At 38.9% G+C, this 19,900-nt stretch overlaps 1 protein-coding gene across 1 annotated transcript in view; it reads left to right on the forward strand.

Annotated features, from left to right (window-relative positions):
* The window catches only part of lrp8 (low density lipoprotein receptor-related protein 8, apolipoprotein e receptor), a 152,192-nt gene that overhangs the window by 81,112 nt on the left and 51,180 nt on the right, over positions 1–19,900 (forward strand). Inside the window, exon 4 of the mRNA XM_054602128.1 lies at positions 16,349–16,477. Coding sequence (XP_054458103.1) covers positions 16,349–16,477 — 129 coding nt within the window. The remainder of the gene's footprint in view (positions 1–16,348; positions 16,478–19,900) is intronic.

Here is a 19,900-nt window from a genome sequence, read left to right on the forward strand (position 1 = left end):
TGCTGATTAACTATAGACCTCCGATGATGCCTCTGGACCTCCCCCTGCCTTACACACACACACACACACACACACACACACACACACACACACACACACACACACACACACACACACACACACACACACACACATGCTCCCCAGGAGTTGTCTGTAATTACACATCTGAAAATAAACTGGGTCTAGAGGGGTTTATGTAGAAAATGTTCAATCAGGTGATGCATGAAAGAGTGGGCGTGTCTGCATGCAGTATTCTGCTCCGATCTTAAGTGCAGACACCCCCCCCCCAGGTAGCATAAAGTCACTAGAATGCTAAATAAGTGACAGTTATTCATTTAAATATACAAGAAAACAACAGATAAACAGCACACTTATTTGGACTGGATGTAGTTGAATTGATTTATTGTTTTCCAAACAGTCTCAAAAAGTTAAATGAACTTGTCAGTTTAACGAAAAAATGTTGTAAATGTAACTTTTTTTAAGTGCAGGAATAGTAAAGTTCATGTTCAATATTTAGAGTCAAATGTCTTAAAAACAGCAACACACACACAGGCAACACACAATCATCAAGTTAATAGTTTATACATCACTATGAGACAAACAATTCCACGATAAGGGATCTGATTTATTCTCATATAAACCTGAAAAGTTGTAAGTAAATGTACATTCATTAAAACTTTTTGAAAAACTTTTCATTGTTATTTCACCACTGAATGGTTTATTTTAAGTGTGCTTGCTATTAATCCATAATAGCAGATAACTAAATGGTCATGAATTACACACAATTAACTGTTTCCCCAAAGAAATATACCCACCATAGGATACCGGTGGGTTATTTGTACATTTTCACATTACTTTTAAATTTACATAATGTGCTACACTGTGGCTGCCCATTTCATAATAAATGTGCCAGACATCAAAGCTTTGATATTCTGAGTCTACACATTACAAAGTCAGCATCCATTTACTCTGAGTGGCATCAGCGAGATCCGGCAGTTTAACAATCAGTGCTGATTAGAGGAGCTGCTCTGAAGTGTTGCTTAAACTCCATCTCGTGTGTGCACGCTTTCGGCTCGCTTTCGGCTGGGCTGAGCCCTTCTCGCCACCCAAGTGTCTCTGTGGGTTATTGAATTGCAACATCAAGACACTCAGCCACATATTGGACCAACATGTGACACTCTTTTAACTGTCTCCTCCAGACCAAGTTATGCTTAAAATGTTGAAGAGTGCCCAAGCTTTGTATTATTTGGAGGATGTTCTATATTCATAACATTAAAGTCTTGTATCATCAACGTAAGAAATCTAATCATTACAAGTCTACTCAGGCATGTTTCATACTCGGAGGCATGCTGATAAAGGCTGTACTAAAAAGCCTCCAAATTCATTGTGAAGCATAATGAGTGGAAGGACAAAAACAAAAAAGAATTTTGATAACTTTGGAAGTCAAGTAATCTGAAATCACACACGGTAGAGCATTTAGAGATAAAGCTGAGAAAACAATAGTCTTTCTATCCCCTTTGGGTCCGCTATTACAAAAATGAAAGCAGTCATGTTTTCATTTATTCAAAAGAAAAAAATGAATTTTTGGTTCTTTGATATGAGGACTGGCATTTATTTCAGTGAAACATAACTCTGTTCTTTATCTGTGCAGGGTCCCGATCTAAACACCTTTACACTCTAGAAAGTATTATTACACTCTATTAGCATAATACTGAGCAAAATTAGTCAGAATACGTAAATATAGCATTACACATAAGTAAAAGCTAATGTGTTAGGAGTTTTTTACTGATTATCTAGATGTTTTCACCAACTTACTCAGCACCACAGGGCATTACAACTGCAATGATTTCACACTTTGCTTCTTATTTCATTCCATCTGATGAAACCCATTCATCTAAAGACACACACTGTCAAACCAGAGTCTCATCACAGCATGACTTATTTTCCTCTTTGGGTAAAGCCTTGATTTAAAGAGCTCATATTCAATCGCTACTGACTTCTTCAGTTTATTTTCCATATGGTAATTAAAGGCCCACTGAGGAGAAAACTGTAGCGACAATATTGACAACTGTTACCAGCCTTGGCACTGTTTAGTCAAACAGGTATTGCAACATCTTTATTACTAAGCGTCCTTAATGTTAATAGAGGGAGGAAGAAGCCAATGGTGTGTTTCCAATTATGATTACAGGATGTTGATGGAGAGGATTTTGCTAATGACATTGATTGCTCTAGGACTGCAGCTGTTACTCAACACTGTTATAACTGGTTACTGTTGTATGCTGTGCATCTAAGTCATGTTTTAATACCTGCTGTGAGATTGTGAGTTTGGTATATTACCACTATTTTTCATGCTCTAGTGGCAAGGCTCTAGGGGTAGCAATGTCATTACACCACTTTAGTTCAGATTTATATAATTTATAAGCCAACTATTGGATGGTTTTCCATGCATTGCACATGTTTAACATTACGGAAATCCTATACAACTTTGTGCATATATATTTAAAATGTGTAAAATTGATTTATTTAATCAAAAGATGAATCTCATTATTTATGATCCAGCATTGACCCAAGTTATCAGTGTAACTGTCCCTTGGTGACAACTAAAGTCGAAGCTTGCACCTCTCTCCCCTTGCATGTCTCTATTTTCCTGCTGTCATCACTTTCCACCTGCTCTTGTGTACTGAGGTGGGTTTTCCTTGTCTCTGTGTGCTGAGACAATAGGCAGGTTAGTGTATTATGGCATGGAGGCAGGAGGTTGGGCTAGTTAATTATTTTGGAATATGACCGGGAAGGATCCAGTGAGGTGGATTGTCGGACGGCTTCAATTTCATGCTTGAGGCAGCGGCAGCAGCAGACGTAATTTCCCAGGTGCCCCCAACACCCTCTCTCTCTCTCTCTGTCTGTCTCTCTCTCTCTATGTCTCTTTCTGTGTCTCTGTCTTTCTCCACCTCCAAGTAGAAAGTCAGTGACCCAGCCTTAAAAAAAGACCCATGTAGTAATACAAACACAGTCATACGGATGCACACAAACAATTTAGGAACAGAAAGCTACTCAATTCTATATAGTTGCGTGTGTGTGTGCGCGTGTGTGCACGACTGAAGTGTGTAAGTGTGCAATCCAAGGTCACTCTGATTTTCTACTTCAGACTAGTCTGATTTGTCTTTAGTCTTTTGCTCCATGTTCTTTTAATGGAAAGCCTCTGTTGCCCTGAGCTGAATTTCACTCACTGGCCACGATATACACACGAGCACAGCTACACAGACGCAAACGCACATACCGACCTTCCTTAGTTTCAATCATCCACTTTCACTTTCTTTTTATTCGTTAGATACTTTGGTGTGATTCAAACTGTCAAAATGATCAAATGATGCATAACAGGTTCTCCACTTGCAGTGCTCATTTTCTGTCAGTTTCAGTGTTCAAGTTCAAAAAGTTTTTCCTTTGATTGTCAGCTCTGGTTGTGAGTTACTGCCTCAACCATTGAGAGCCATTCTTAATCAAGGCAGCAGGCTTTGTGTGATTGACGCCTAACTCAAGGCTCTGAGTTACTTTTACTGGCTGTGCATTACTCTGACTGCATGTACTTTGCAGCCACTATATTTTTTTCATGTTGGGAATTATAGTACACGTTTGAATTATGCACTTAACTGTGAAGGCCGTGATAACTTGTCATGCTTCAATTTAAGAGACCGGATCCTGTATTCAGGGCCTCAATAATACAAGGATAAACATGCAGAACACGTATATAGGATGCAGGGCATTCATGTTCTGTGGTTAAGCTTTGGCTCAGTCATTTTAGACATTAAAAATTCTCTTTCATCTAAAGACACAAACTGTCCAAGCAGAGCCTCTCATCACAGCATGACTTTTCTCCCACTTTGGGTAGCCTTGATTTATAAAGCCCACATGAAATCAACACAGACTTCATTAATTTGTATTCTCTACAGTAATTAAAGCACTACTGAGGTAAAAACTGTAGATAAAATATGTTAACTACTTGGTTAGTTTAAGGCTGCAACAACTAATTGACTAAATTGATTGTAAAAAGAGGTGGCAACGACTTGTGTAGCTCGGTTGATGAATTGCACAACCAATGCTTCTGAAAACCAACATTTCTGGTCTTCAGATAGTCTCATCACAAAGTGACAGAGTAGTGTGTGTGTTTGTGTGTTTGTTTCCTTGTGATAGGACATTAATAATTGAAGCTACAGTACTGAGAATAACTTTTATGTCACCTTAAAAGTTGCTGGGGGAGAAACACATTAAAGGTCATCTCTCTCTCTGTCTCTCTCGCTCTCTCTCTGTCTCTCTCTCTCTCTCTCTCTCTCTCTGTCTCTCTCTCTGTCTCTCTCTCTCTCTCTCTCTCTCTCTCTCTCTCTCTATCCCCTCATATTGTAAGCCCATCATCTCAGGCTCTCATGTGCATTGTTCTGCTTATCTTGCCATCTTGTGGCATCTCATTATTCACAAATGTCTTTAACTTGATTTATATTAGTAATAGGTTAAAGTGTATTGATCCCGAGGGGAAGATAAAGAATAGCCACCTGACCACAACATACACAACAGGAAATACCCTAGACAATAGAAGACGCATTGCATTTTAGCTGCCTTATGAAAGCCATCTTGCAATAATGACACAGAAAAAGCTAAACTTAAGAAGTCCTGTGAGAAAGACTCAATATATGAGAAAACTTAAACACTTATTTATCAGAGCGATAAGTGGTGATTATCGATTGTAAATCCCATGAGCTACACAGAGAAAGTCTCATAGTCTCAGTGGTACAGTACATGTAATGAACCAGTTCTGATATCAGCGAACATTTGTGTGACCCCTGTGTTGTGGTTTTGCGAGGTTAAAAAAAACGTGCTTCCTCGTTTACCCTGGAGACGGCAATCAAGCAGTAAAAAAAAACACCTACACAGCAGCGGCCACCATTTTTCCGTCAATTCCCTTCTTCCGTTCAATTAGTGACCCTTGCTCTTGGCTGGTCACGATTGATCGGTGGTCAATATGTTTTTGCTTTCAGAGGGCATCTTGTGGAGCCGACGCTGTCTGATGGGATTGCTTTTGCTAGTGTTTTGGTCGTCTTCAGAAAGATCCATGAATAACAATAATTATGTTTTCATCACCCTTTTCTTCCTTCAGGCTTTTGATATGGCTATTATGCTGTAATCCAAGTTATTTAATGTAGTGAGTATGAGTTTGGGATTTTTGTTTTATGGATGACTCCTGCATGATAACCCTTCATAGACGCTTGTTCTATGCTTGTTCAATTCTTGGTTTGAGAATTTTTTTATTACATTTTTTCTTCTTTTTTCTGCATTCTTTGATTAACAATGGCTGCACCTTATTTAAGATAAAACCCAGTGAAGCGTGGCTTATCCTACATTTCATCACGCGAAAACAAAATGCTGCTTCTTTTTATTTCAGTTTTATTTTCCTCCCAACCTCCCACCCTAAACTGAATCACTGGATTGCATATGAGGTATCCAAAAGCAGACTCGGTAGACAGAACAGGTGTGATAAAAACGTATTAGGTCAAACGGCAGATTAAAAACAAATAATCAATCAGACAGGAAAACCATTCCAGTCCTTTGGGCTAAGGCAGGAAGAAAGCAGTAAAAAGGAAGCAGATGGTCATTAGCACAGATACAGTCATGGGGGAACAAGTTAGACCTTTGTCACAGAAGAAATTTGGCATTTTATAGTCAAATCTGCTCCATTTAAGTCTCCCAGTATGCACACTACTGTGGTTCTGGCAATAGAATGCAGCCTTTTTTATTTAACTAATTAAACTTCAGTTCGACAAAGCAAAATCTCTGCGGTAAGGCCTTTAGCAGGGCTACTATCCTCTATGACAGTAGAGGTCAGAATGCACAATAGAGAGATAAATCGTATGAAAAAGCAGAAGAGGACAGAGTGGAAGAGGCATGGTCATGACAGGAGCACATGCATCGCCAGTCATTTTAATGCTGGTCCAACATAATTTAACAGGTGTTCAGAGATATATATAGGTGCATGGCAAAATATAACGTTGTGTATAAATCAACTGTATAGTACAATTTGTATGAGTATAAAAGTTTTGGTTTTTTTGCCTGAGCTCAATGTTACTTATATATAAATATGATTTATGTTAAAGTTTTGTGTGGATGATTCCCATAGAGGCATGCAAACAGACTGTAACGTTGTTTTCAATATATGTCAGGTTCTGTCTGGTATTTATTTTGCCAGAATGAGTCAAAACTCTGGTGTTTTTGAGGCCACGCAACTCGCCAAAGCGTATAATTCAGCTGAGCCGACCATTGCAATGACTTTATATTGCAATTTTTCACAGCCAGTAGCTGTCTTATAACATTAGAAAAGTCCAGTCAGAAGCATTCAGAAGTCAACTACGCTCTCCACATCATTTGGCTGCCTGTTTTAAATTTCACACCCCTGCCTTTGTGACCCGACCCAGCCTTTGAATAAACTGCCACAGAGGAAATAAGCTCAGAGTTTGCTGTCAAGTTCAGCCCCACGCTCTGTGCATCCCAAACTCTCCTCCTCTCCTCCTCTCTCTCTCTCTCTCTCTTTCTTTTTGTGGGCCTCCCTTTTCTGCAATCATTAGTTGAGATGTGGCACTAGCCACTGGCAGTATTTTTAATGCCCAATGTGTCGTCTACTAAACAACCATTAAGAGAGGCCTGTTGGAAGAAAGTGGCAATTTCCTATGAGTGTGCTGGTGTCCCGTTGTATTTCTTCCCCCCACGGCACTGACAGACCCACAGTCTAGACGGCTAATGTTTCCACATTTAACAGGCCCCTTCTGCCCCTCAACACAGCCTTGAGAGAGAGAGAGAGAGAGAGAGAGGGGGCATCCACTCCAGTTTCACTTTGCAGCAGCGTCTAGACCTCAGTAATAAACTAATCGTACCAGCTAAGACACGTATGAGGAATCTCAGTCACATAAACTTACACTAAAGGTATGTAAAATAGTTGCAATATCACAACAATCTTTTGCACTTAAATGTATTGGAAAAGTCGGTCCATCAGAAATGAGACGATAAAGGAAGATCTTTTTCTAATTGACCTTTACGTTATGGTAACTGCTCCTTTTTCTATTTGTAAAGAAGGCATTGCTGTAACGTTTCCACTCACTGTTACATGCCTCCAAGAATAAAGTCCAAAAGTGAAGAATTAAAAACACTTCCTGGTAATTGGTGTATGTAGCCCCAGTCAGGGTCAGAGCCTGTTGCTTGTCTATTCCCATAGCAGGTTCTTAAAACCCCATAAGGTACTCGTTAATCAGAGTAACAGAATTCATTAATTCTCTGTGATTCACTTTTTACATTCTAATTTCCTGAATTTGCATAAAATCTGCACAATACTTTGATGGCAATATCATTTTCAGTCTACAATGAGAATCCTCTTTAAACTTTAGACTATTCAGTGTTGTCACAAGCTCCCTGTGTTATTTTCTCTAATGTTACTCCGTTACATGGCTTTTATTCTCCTCTCCTCTTGTTTTGTTGACATCCCACTACTTTCTCGTGTCCCTGCACTTTCTCTCTCTGATCATTTTTTTCTCTCCTTTCTCTTGACTTTGATCTTTTTCTCTCCAGCATACCCCCCGCCCCCCCCTCACTACATCAGGCCTGCAGTAATAAGAGATCAGTGTTCCAATGAAAGCCACTAATCAACACTAACCTTCATTTAAAATGTAATCTGATATTAACCACATACGCCCTTTCTGTAAATTGGATTTCACATCTGAAGGACAGGGGGGGGTGCAATTGGCGCTACAGCCTTATCCTCCAAGTTCAAACTGTTCATTTACATTCAGTGTTAAGGGGCCGACCAACTGAACCAAATTTAAGAGTCCAGAAAGTACACAGAAAAGTGGGAAAAAGGACATTTTTATGATATCATAAACAACATTTTCTTTGGAGATCTCCCCATATATTTAAAACTAGTCTGGGTAATTGATGTAGTAAATTAGCAGCTGTCCCATCCTCTAACATATCACCTCTTTATTAAGTTAGGGTGAAAACTAAATTAAAATAACATCAGTGGTATTTTTTACCAAGTTATATTGGGTATCTTCCATCCCTTACACTGTTAGCCAAATTCTGAAAAAAAAATCAACCACTCTCTTCTTTTTAACTCCCTCTCATTCCATAGCCTTTCTCATTTTACATGGCCATGAAACATCATGCTCCAATTCTCAGTGCGCGATGTGAGGATATACAAAACACACACACTCATGCATTCACACATATATTATGCACACATGCTTACAAACAAACAAACACATGCTCAGTCATGCATACAAAAATATATGTAACCATCCTCAGACTTACAGTACATACACATGCAAGTAAATTCCCACAGTAACTCATGCATACAGTATTGCCTACTGTGCAGTACATACACTTACACACACATACACACTTATTCCGTCTCCAAAATAACTCACATGAAGTAATTGTGACCATGACGTGAGTGTACTTGGGATAAAGCATTCTTCTCCTGCACATTACGAGTGATTCGTTGCGCTGTAGACTGAGTTGACACTGTAAAAGGGAAAAAAATTGTCATTGACCTGTGAAGTTAGATCAACATGTCATGTGGGTTCATCAACTTGTTTCATCCATTTCCTTAACTTGACAGCTCACACTTTTGCTCTGAGGCAAGCTTTGTGTCAAATGATGCACTGTAGTGATGGTTCAAGTAGGAAACCCTGCCCTTTAAGAGACTCTGTGCAGTACAGTGATGGATTTTTTTTTTTTTTTTTTTTTCAAAGCAGTCAGTACAGTTGACATTGTTTAATCAAACTGTTATCGCTGCACAGTATGAGGAAGGCAAACCAAGGAAACACTTGTGTAATAAGGCTGCCTCTTATGATTAGTTTTATTATCGATTAGTCTGCAGATTTCTTTTGATGAATTGCTAAATCATTTAGTCTATGAAACTTCAAAAAATAGTGAAAAAAGACCATTACAACTTGCCAGAGATATTAATTTCACAACATTACATGAAAAAGATCTATAATCTGGGAAGCAATGAAACTATTAAATAATTATTAAAATAATTGATGATATTTCTGTTCAGCGACTAATGGATTTATTTAACTCATTGTTCTAGTTCTAATGTGTATATTAAATTAAGCCCAACACTTTAGAAAAGAACCAGTTCTATATTGCCTGACCAGAGGCAACGGTCAGGGAAAGAAAGAAATTGTGTATTCTGTTTTTTCAAGGAATCACATTCCTTCACTTTGGAAGGTTAACATTATAAACATGGTATGCCACACGCACTTGCTTGTGAGGAGGTGCAACAGTATAGAACAGGGCGATATTCTTGCATCTCGATTGCGTTGTAGTTCCTGATGCACAAAAGCTATCACCTCATCCAAATCAGTATGTTGTTTTCACAACAATGTCCTCTTAACATCCGGATGCTTATGATGACATTGTGATTCTGAAAACTGAAAGAATTTTCTTATTGCTAAATCTGATTGCAAAGAATATTTTGATTAGGTCATTCACTGCAGGCATAATACAAGGCGAGCAGCAGCATCTGTGGCGTGATGAGGTTGATCAAACCTTGCAAAGTGAAGCGATATGGTTCCATGACAATGTTTCTCCTTAAATTTAACACTTTTTTTCCCTCGTACTCTACATGTGTTTATTTTTTCTATTTTAGATTTAACACTCTAACCTCAGAGAATATCCAAGTTTTGTTTTTAGATATTTAAGACTTAAATCTTGGAAATTCAAAACTTTTTCTATGGATATTACCCCGCTCTCTGGCCTCCAGATTTTTTTATATTCCTTTTACCTACAATGGTCCAAATACACATTGTCTTTTCCTGATGGGCACACACACATACACACATACCTATAGGGCCCTTAACTTAAAATTAACAAGCCTGTATAAATAAAAGACCACTGTTTAAAATTAGGTTAAAGAGCGTCACCATGACGATATCACCCACTGCAACCGATCAAACCAGCATTAGACTTGCAAAGTCCTTACAAGCCGAATAATTGGCTGATCCATACATCTCTGGTCTTGTATGAATCATTGATGCATAAGATCTCTGTGAGCTTAAGGCTCCCCTGCCTCCTCTCCTTTGTCTACTCCGTTTGTTTCTTCTCCTTTATAAAGGTTACGGCAATAAAAGTGAAGCATTTCATTCATACTGCATGCAGCAGGATTCAAAGAGATTAACTTTTCACCCTCTACCAGACCCTATTTTTTGCAGACACTGAAATTAAGACAACATATTCTTTAAGGACTACTAAAATGCGACCCAGTCCATATCTCTAAATGGATTTCAGCGCACACATTTGCACTGCATTAATCAGTTTGTGTGCTTTTGTTTCTGTTTCTGTTTGTGTGTATTACTCTACATGCTTATGTATCTGCGTCACTTGGTGTAGAGTTGGTAGAAATGTTTTAGAGCTGAATAAGTCAGTGACCAGATGAGCATTTCATGTGTATGTCTGTGCATTTGTACAGCAGGCCCTCAGGAGGTAAGAACAAGAAGCCCCAATTTGATCAGATTCTAACCCAATACCTCCGTGTCTCTCTCTTTGAGAGTATCACTCGAGTATCTTCCTCCATTGATATTCTCCATTCAGTAACCTATACATGAACCCTCCTCCCCCTCTTACATCTCACTATATTTCCTTTTTCTGCTCTGCCTTATTCCCTCTTTCTTTCCCATCTATATCCATTCTCTAGCTTTTCCCCTCCCTCAGTTATTGTTAATGATTACAAGCTAATCCAGGTAACTGAGTCTAAAATAAAGGAATCAGTTTGTGACATTTCAATGTTAGTTGCCTGGCGTGAATTGAATCGTCTGAAATTAAATGGCTTAAATTTGATATGGTCTCTATATAAGCATACTGACTCATGCCAGTACACGTTGTGTATTGATTCAAGGGAAGCCTTGGCCCTGGTTTTACTGCGGAGTAGCCTAGCGATAACATTTTACTGTTCTCAAGCAGCCACTCACCAATTTATAGTGCAAATTCATGGCTGAAACTTGAGTTTAATTATGCTATTTCACAGACGATCAGCTGTTATCTACCCTCTGTCAGTTAGACTTAAATGATGAGGCGTCAGACACATGTAAGAAACAAGTCCCATGTTTGCATTCTATTTTTCTTACATACATTATTACAATCTTTATTTGTCGTCAATTCTGGTTAACGTGTTGAGTTTGTAGAGACTCTCGCAAGTTGATAGTAAAAAAAAAAAAAGAAAAAAGTGTGTGCTTCAAAAGAATTGTAATAAACTACAACTGCCTTCAATATAGTATGCTTTTTTCTTTGGAGATCATGCTGAGCCAATTGGTATTCACAGCAGTGCAGAGTATTTGGGCATTCATAATATTCCAGCGATCTGATGAGACATGGTTCTTGGGTGTTTGCATAAAAAGACGTTAAAGCATGGTACCTCATCAATCAACAGTGGGCTGCCTGTGGTGCAGGGGAATTCAGTGTAGCTTTCAGCATTTTAAATTCATGGATATAATGCTTAATGCCAGTACAGGGTAAATCATCCGTACGCTTCCATTCAACATGTGCCATATTATCACATACGCTCCTCCCATGCACCTTTGTTTTGACATGGTGTCTTGCTGTGGCAGACAGTGACTTAAGCATGACTCATTACCTCCTGGCCTCATACACACACCTCATGATAAATAAATTACTTTAGCATTAGCCTGCGGGGCTACGAGCCGTCTGAATCAATCACCTGGGAGCCTAGCTTTGATGCTAGGCAGGCAGCTAGAGAGTGGACGCGATGCAGCGCTACAATGCTCCGTTCCCCTCCCTCCTTGTGAAGGGAAATTAAGACGGTAGTTAATCAAAACTTCATTAGCATACAGCGCCTTGCTCTGTCCACCCCTATACCCTGCTCATAATGGACATTTACTAAGGCCATGTGAGGAGAATAACAAGTCTGTTTGAATTAAAACACTGCATGGTCCCCTATGTGCCAAATGAGATTTCTGACTCTAAGACCAAGAATTGTAGAAAAAGTCTTATTTTGAAGGACAGAGTTTTTCTCACACTAAAATCCAATAAAACCATATAATCTCACACCATATATGCACAGGTGTAGCCTGCTGCATATCAATATGCTGACTAAATCCTCAAATTGCAGCTAATGCAAACTCAGCTTGTGCCACTTCACTTTACATTTTGCAACACATATTTCTATTTATGCAGTTTGCATGAGATCTGGTTGCTTAAAACAAATTACATTAAGTGGCTAGTTCTCAACATTTAGCTAACTGCATCTTAGTGGGTTTTAATGTATTCAAAACAAACACAAAGCATTAGTAGAGTAATAGTGCATAGCAGTATTTCCTTTCTTGATGTGATGATGATGGTTCCATCTCTATTTAACATAACTAAAAAATTCCATGAAAACAATGTATGTATCCTAACTTATGCCTTGCCACTTTCTAATGCAGTGTCATACTGAGAAAAACAGCCTTTAATGCTGACAGGCCAATTCCCCTGAGGAGAATGAATTATATATGCGTTGGTTACCAATAAGAAGGTACTGGGCTGAATATGCTTTGGCTAAATGCTTGTATACGTCACATAAATGGAAGTTGAGGGGAAGGTCTGACCTTCATGCAACCAATTGTGTTTGTTTATATTTTGCTTTACCTCGATATAACCTGGAATCATTCACTGACAGCACATGCTTAGTTTGACCGTGTTTCACACTCATTCGATAATGCATACACCCACCTGGGAGCTACCGTGTCCAACCACCATCTCTTATTGCTCCACACTAAGCAGCTCCACTGGAGCATAGGGCCAACATCGGTTCCTCAGCTGTTATTCATTGTAGGTCTTGGCTGCCCAGTGTTTGCCTCTCTGCCCCAGGGGTTTTATAACCCATGATATATTCATTCATTACAAAGTCAAATTAATAGTGAAGTCAGTTAAACGCCTATGACTGGCAGCTAAGAAAAGGAGCATAGCTTTAAGTAGTTCTGGCTATGTGTGTGTGTGTGTGTGTGTCTAAGTGTGCCTGCAATGAACATGTTTGTGTACAGTTGTGTTCTCAAGAAACATCTATGTGGGTGTGTACAAAGTTGGGCCATAGTCGTTTGAGTATGCACAGGAGCTCTCTGTGGGAAAAGGGTTGTCCTTTAAACACAAAGTTAGTATTTCGATGTCCAAGTTTCCTTGAGAAAGATACTGAACCACAAGTTGATCCCCGGGCTCTTTACAGCAGGCCTCTGCTTTTTTTAAAAGTTTAAGTTGTTGTATCTCTGAACATTTTGGAAGGGATGCAACCTTTACAAAGTTTTCTGCAGTGAGAGTGGCAGTCGATATTGCACTTGACCTGGAATATGATCATAGTCTGCAGTACCTCTGCAGGCTCAGATGTGTCCCCAGCTTACCCTCGATAGGTCCATCAATGCTCTTTAGTGCCTGCTCTGCCGCTGGATACAGCAGCATTTAGTGAGAGGGGGACAAATGGAGAGGGACAATCTGTGCTAAGCAATGACTTAGAAAATATATTTTCTACAACTTCATTATCAACATCATTACCATCTGGATTGGCAAATTCACACAGATACATCCTTGATAAAAACAAAATTTTGAGATGATTTGTTCTTTTCTTTGATTTTGATTGTATTCTGGTATTTCTTTTGTACAACAGTGGTGTTTAAATGTGATATTTCTCGAAGTCCATGTGATAGAGATTTGCAGATGTTCTGGATTGGCTTTAGTTGGCATGGCGTTTCTTTGTCTCTGCAGACTTGCTGGCTGTTGATAATGCTAATTACCTTCATGTACTACCACTTCGGTCTATTCAAAACAGCCTGCTCTTGTTTCTGCAGGCAATGTGAAACACATCTGTTTGTTAGCACATACCAATTTTCTCTGTGAATGGTCTGTAATACTTTGGCTGACTGAAGAAGCAATTACAGATATGTTTTATAGATATTATAAATGTATGGGTAGAGCTGCTATTGCCTAATATCAAGGCCAGAGAGCAACTGAGCAGACATTAAATAGTTGCAAATTATTGTTTAAACATATAATAATTGAACAATTGAAAGTGTCCTTTGCATTTTGTGAACATTATTACCCTTGGGATGAAAATCATCTAATTGATTTTGTCATAATCAATGTCAATGGAGTTCTCTGTTGTTCTTCCTCGTCCGTATTCAGTCATTTGTTTGGCAGCTGATCCATGACTCCGCCCTTTTTGACTACCAGGGCCTGAAATGGCCAGTCGACCAAATTACATCCTTTTAACCCAGCTGTCAATCATACAGTTAGTGGACTGCACCCTTGGGGGTCTGTTTTTTCTACGTCAGTTCATATGAGAGGGAGAAAGACAGTAGCACTTGGACTCCGCTGTGCTACACAAACACACACACACTTATAGTATATAGTACAGTTTCTCAGTATCACAAACCTACACACATTGAAATTGATTGAACAGTAAGCCAAATGTTGGAAAATTCACTATATCCTCCTTCCTCACATTGACACACCTCCCATTGATATTTATATTCACACAATCGTAGTGAAAGACACGGTGCTTGCTGGCTTTAAAGGGATTTACACAAAGCTTTTGTTCGCCAGGTCAGTCAAAAGATCAACTCTGGCAAAAGACAGTAGAAAGGAGGAATCCAAACCACAAAACTCCAAACCTGTCCATTTCCACAGACGAATTAAATGCAAGCAGCCACGTTTTCAACAGAAAAAACCTGGCAGCGTAGACTGCACAGTTGGGAGAAAATCATGGCAATCGCTACCGACGAGGCTGAAACCCCCAGCGTCTCTCCATAAGGGGCCGCATTTGAATGGCAGCAATTTACTCAGTACTGTTCAAAATCTAAAAAAAAATAAGAAAGAAATACGAGATAAATAAATAGAGAATGAGAATGAAATAAGCAAATCCCAAAGGAACTATTGATCTGTGGCTGTAACACACACACACACACACACACACACACACACACACACACACACACACACACACACACACACACACACACACACACACACACACACACACACACAAACACTTGGCTGGTTGCCAAGAAGCATGCTGGTGGTCAAATATGTATAATTGATAGACTTGAGTTTGACACAGTGCTGTAATGTAATCTGGGGCTGTAGAGTCCCAGTGGTGTTAGAGTGTGTATGTGAGAAAGGAGGGACAGGGATTTGCTGCAGGGACTCACTGTAAAGTTGAAGTATTGGACGGTTGTATTTTTTCTCCCTGTACCAACCCCACGGGCTACACATGTAGGAACAATGGCCTTTTCTACTGTAATGGGCTTTACCAACAGGGACCACTTTCTCACTCACACCCAGTGTGTGTATGTTTGACAAAGTGTAACACACTTAAAAATTACATTTTTTGATTAAATAAGGTTTCACTCGTGAAAGAAAACACAGCACTATATGTGTGCAGTATGTTTTGTTACGTATTTCAGTTTCACATTTTTGCAATGTGTCGCTGAAGCATTTAGTTAATTTATTGTTTAGAATCATTTTGATAATGAATTATTTCAAGCACAAATGCCAATCATTCAATGTTTCCAGCTCTTCAATACATTTGCTGATTTTGTTAGTATTATGATTGTAATTTGAAAACCTTTGGCTTTTGGGCTAACAGTTAACAAGTAATTTGAAGATGTGATTTAAGCTTAATCAAAATAATACTAAAAACAAAACTATAACTGAAGAAACTACCCATAGGCATATACAGTGTTAAGATTACATACAAAATAGTGTGTGTGTGTGTGTGTGTGTGTGTGTGTGTGTGTGTGTGTGTGTGTGTGTGTGTGTGTGTGTGTGTGTGTGTGTGTGTGTGTGTGTGTGTGTGTGTGTGTGTGTGTGTGTGTGTGTGTGTGTGTGTGTGTGTCACACGTCTTGATTTCAGTGTATTTTCTTGTCTGTGTGTTTTGTGTCTTTTTGGTTTTGGTACTGTGTGTGTGGGTGTTTTCCTGGCTTTCTGTCTCCCTGACAGTGTGCCTGCTTCTTTGTTCCTCTGTCACTGTGTGTCTAGTTTAATTGCAGGCCTTTGAGGGAGAATCGATTGGAGCAACACGATAACGAAGTTATCAAACTGTTTCATTGACTGACTGTCCCTTCTCTCTCTCCATCTCTTGCCTCCTCCCTGTTTCTTTTCTCATTCCACTCTGCCCATCTTCGTTCTCTATCCCTCTCTGCTTCACTTCTCTTCCATCCGTCCCCCCCAAACTTTTTCATCTGCTATCCATTTTACTTTACCCTTCCCTGCCATTCCCCTCGGTGCTCTCTCTCTCCCTTGCTGTTTCTCACCTCCACCTCCTAACAACAGGCCGACATACCTGTCCACCAGAGAAGTTTGATTGCGGAGGGGCTGCCAGCAAATGCGTTTCGTTGTCATGGCGATGCGACGGAGAGAGGGACTGCGAGAACGGGGCAGATGAGGACCAGTGCGCTGCAGGTAAGCTTGCGGTGGGTGGTGGAAATATGGGGAAGTGTACGGGAAAGGTAGATTGTTTTCTTTAAGCTTTATTGGAACTCAATGTTGGTTTCCTGTCCCTTACTGCGGGAAAAAGTCCTTAAAACCTTAAAGTAAACAGTCTCCATATGAAGCTGTTGAGTAAACTGCTCTTATGTAAATGTTCTGTTACTACTGGAAACTAAGTTTTGCAGATGATCATCGGTTAATCTAGTTTTCTTAATACAGAGTACTCATTTGCTGCTATTTGTTTATTGTGTACTCTATTTGATAAATACAAAATACAAATATGATCTACCATATTTTTTTATCTGCCAATCTTAACTTGACTTGTCATTTGTTTTATAATGGTACGGGTCTTTCAATAGCTATTTCAGTTTTTAAAATCGTAAAAATTACATTTTAGAAAAGGTGTATATGAAGCACTGAATAAACTGAAGACCCTGCAAACTCTTATCCAGTTAAAAAGGTTTTACGGAGACAGAAACACCAGAGGTGAACAGAGAAAAAATATTAAAAATACAGTAAAGTTATGATGTCGTAGTTGGAAACCTGAGAGAAATTGAGGAGAAAATAACTTGAAAAGCTCACAAGTGATAATACTTCTAGAAATGTAGTATTAAGGCACGTTTCAGAAATAACTATGGGTACTGAAATACTAAAATATCAAACCGTGGGATATGTGACCAATATTATTTTGCAAATATATGGTTTGAGTAGACGTTTGCTGTACGCTAGTCTGTCACCTAAGTCATGAGATATTTTAAGATTCTGCTCAAATCTTTTCCAAACTGTAGCCAGTAGTATTTTCAACTTGACGTAACAGTTGCCAAAAAAGTTAAATGTTTAATCCCTTTATCTATTTATATATTTTCTGCATCTGTTTTCCTCCCTTCAATCTTGTCAGTGTTCTTGGCTGATGATTGATTTGCTGGAAATAGGGGAAAAGCACTCTCACTCTGCAGACAAGATCTGTTCCCAACAACAGGTTGTGCTGTGTTCACACATTCAAAAACCTACCGGCACAAGGCAAACACAATCTTACACATACAGTAGGGCTTTGTTTTTGTCAAGGAAGCAGTAGAGTGCCATGCTCAGGCAAGGGCTTGTGGGACACTTTTGGTGTTTTCATAGTTAGAGGCACGTTGTGACAATAGGGTTGCTATTAGGGATAATATTATGTATCATGTGCGTGTGTGTTAGGGGCTGATGAATTCAAGCACATCATATTTGCTCCTGTCATCTTCTTTAACACAAGTACTATCTCTACCATGTACTACACAAAGATAGAGCCAAAAGTCTCATTCTTAAACACAAATTCTCACAAACAACCCATACTTATTCTGTAGTCATGGAGTAGCAGGCAGAAGCATCTCAGAATAAGACATGACTAAAGAGAAACAAATTCACACAGATTTATGTCATAAATGCATACCGCACACCTTACTGGTTAATAGCTTATATTTCAACCAAATGACTCTTTTGAGAAATCCCACACAACATGTTTCGGTCTTGGTTTCAATCACTCTGCAAGATTGTATGTCATATTTTAGTGTTGGATATCTCAAATGCTCATAAACAAGGCTTAGCATGCGTTCTAGGACATCTACAGAACAGCTTTGTGACCAAAAACACAAATACAATGAAAAACTAAGATTGCTTTATCTGCACAAGTCCCACTGTATACTCACATAACACCACTGTATCCAGCCTTCATCCTCACAGCTTGGATTGAAGCTTTGAAAAGTGCATTGATTTTCATCAGTGAAAACATCTGGCCCACAGCATTATTGATTACAAACCTGCGACACACAAACACACATGCACGCACAGCATTTTTTATAAGAATATAAATTGCATGTAACACTTTCCATTCTCTAAACCATTGCTCGGTTAGATAGAAAACAAAACCACTTTAAATGTATATGTCCACACAATTTCTGAACGGCTGTATAAACATCAGTATGTGGCTGTCTTTGTGAGAGCAAGGGTTACTTTCAGTCATTCACACAAGCATACACAATGTGAGAATACTCCTGTACACTATTTAAGACTCAATCTTTCCCATATATGCACAGCCAAAGATGTCTACTGTCAAATAGAGAAAGTAAAACCACCATTTTTGAATTAACTTTACTGATTGCACAGGCAATTTAGATAAAAATGATATCCAAATTTTAATTAATTCAGATTTTGAGCTGTGCAATCTCATCACTTTGAACACCTTGGGGGTATCATGATGATATATTGACAGCCATCTCTTAAAACACCCACATGTGTCACAATTTTTTTAAGCTATTGCTGTCTACCATAATGTGTGTTGCTTTAAACCATGAATATTGGTTTACTATCAGAAGCTAACCACACTAGTCGAAGGGGAACATTCTAAGCACATTCAATGCCTACTCTACGCTGTTAATTTCTTCTCATCAAGCTAGTCTTCTTTTTTCTTTCACTTTCTTATCTCTCTTTCTTATCCATCTTATCTGTCTGTCTGTCTCTATTGGGTTTTGATAGTTTGCAGTCTATGAGCAGTTGTTTTCAGATTGAATTCAATTAAATGAAATAGGGGACCATTAAATTACATTTACATGTGTCCGAAACACTTGATTGTATTTGAATCAAGATGGATAGCAATGGAAAATGTAATAAATAGTTCAGGTTGTCAAAAGTTGTGAAATCTTAATAAAACTTTCAAAATAGCCCTGTTTTTCTAAAAAACATATTTCGAAAATGTACTTATAGTATGTGGTACAAACCAACTGATTCAAAACATAACATATAGAATTTATCTCAAATTTGCTTCATTTAAAAAAATTGGTTGAAATTTACTTGACGAGTGGATAGAAACATGACTCCACTCCCCTTTTTCTCTACATACTCGCTGTTCCCTCTGTTGGTGGTCCTCACTCTCTCTGAATGTTTATCTCATTTTCGTTCATTCGTCTCCATCCTGCCCGTTCGTTGTCAGAGTGTAGGCTGGTAGTACACAGAGTGATCACATAAGGGAGTTTGTGGCCACGACCTAATGAAAACAACAGCCGCTGTTGATTTAGTCATCTGACACAAGCTGCTATTGTTCACATTCCATCTCTGTCTCTCTGATGTACAATATAAACTGTCTCAAACAGGAGGGCTTTATCTTTTCTTCACAGGCACATACTCTCCTTATTCTCTCTCACTCCTTCAATCAGAAATCATATGCTCTTTCCGCTGCCTTTCATCTGTCTGACCTGTTTTAGCCTTCATCCCTCATTGCAGTTTGAAATAAAGCGATTTACACAGCTGTGAAATATTTCATGGGAGTCTTGATGATAATTGATTTCCTGTCTGATGCTTGGAGTGTATATGTGTGTGTGTTATTGGGGCCATGCTGTTATAATAACCTGTAGAGATCAGCTTTTC

Source organism: Anoplopoma fimbria, chromosome 8, assembly GCF_027596085.1.
Source record: "Anoplopoma fimbria isolate UVic2021 breed Golden Eagle Sablefish chromosome 8, Afim_UVic_2022, whole genome shotgun sequence".
In the NCBI taxonomy this organism is placed as follows: domain Eukaryota; kingdom Metazoa; phylum Chordata; class Actinopteri; order Perciformes; family Anoplopomatidae; genus Anoplopoma; species Anoplopoma fimbria.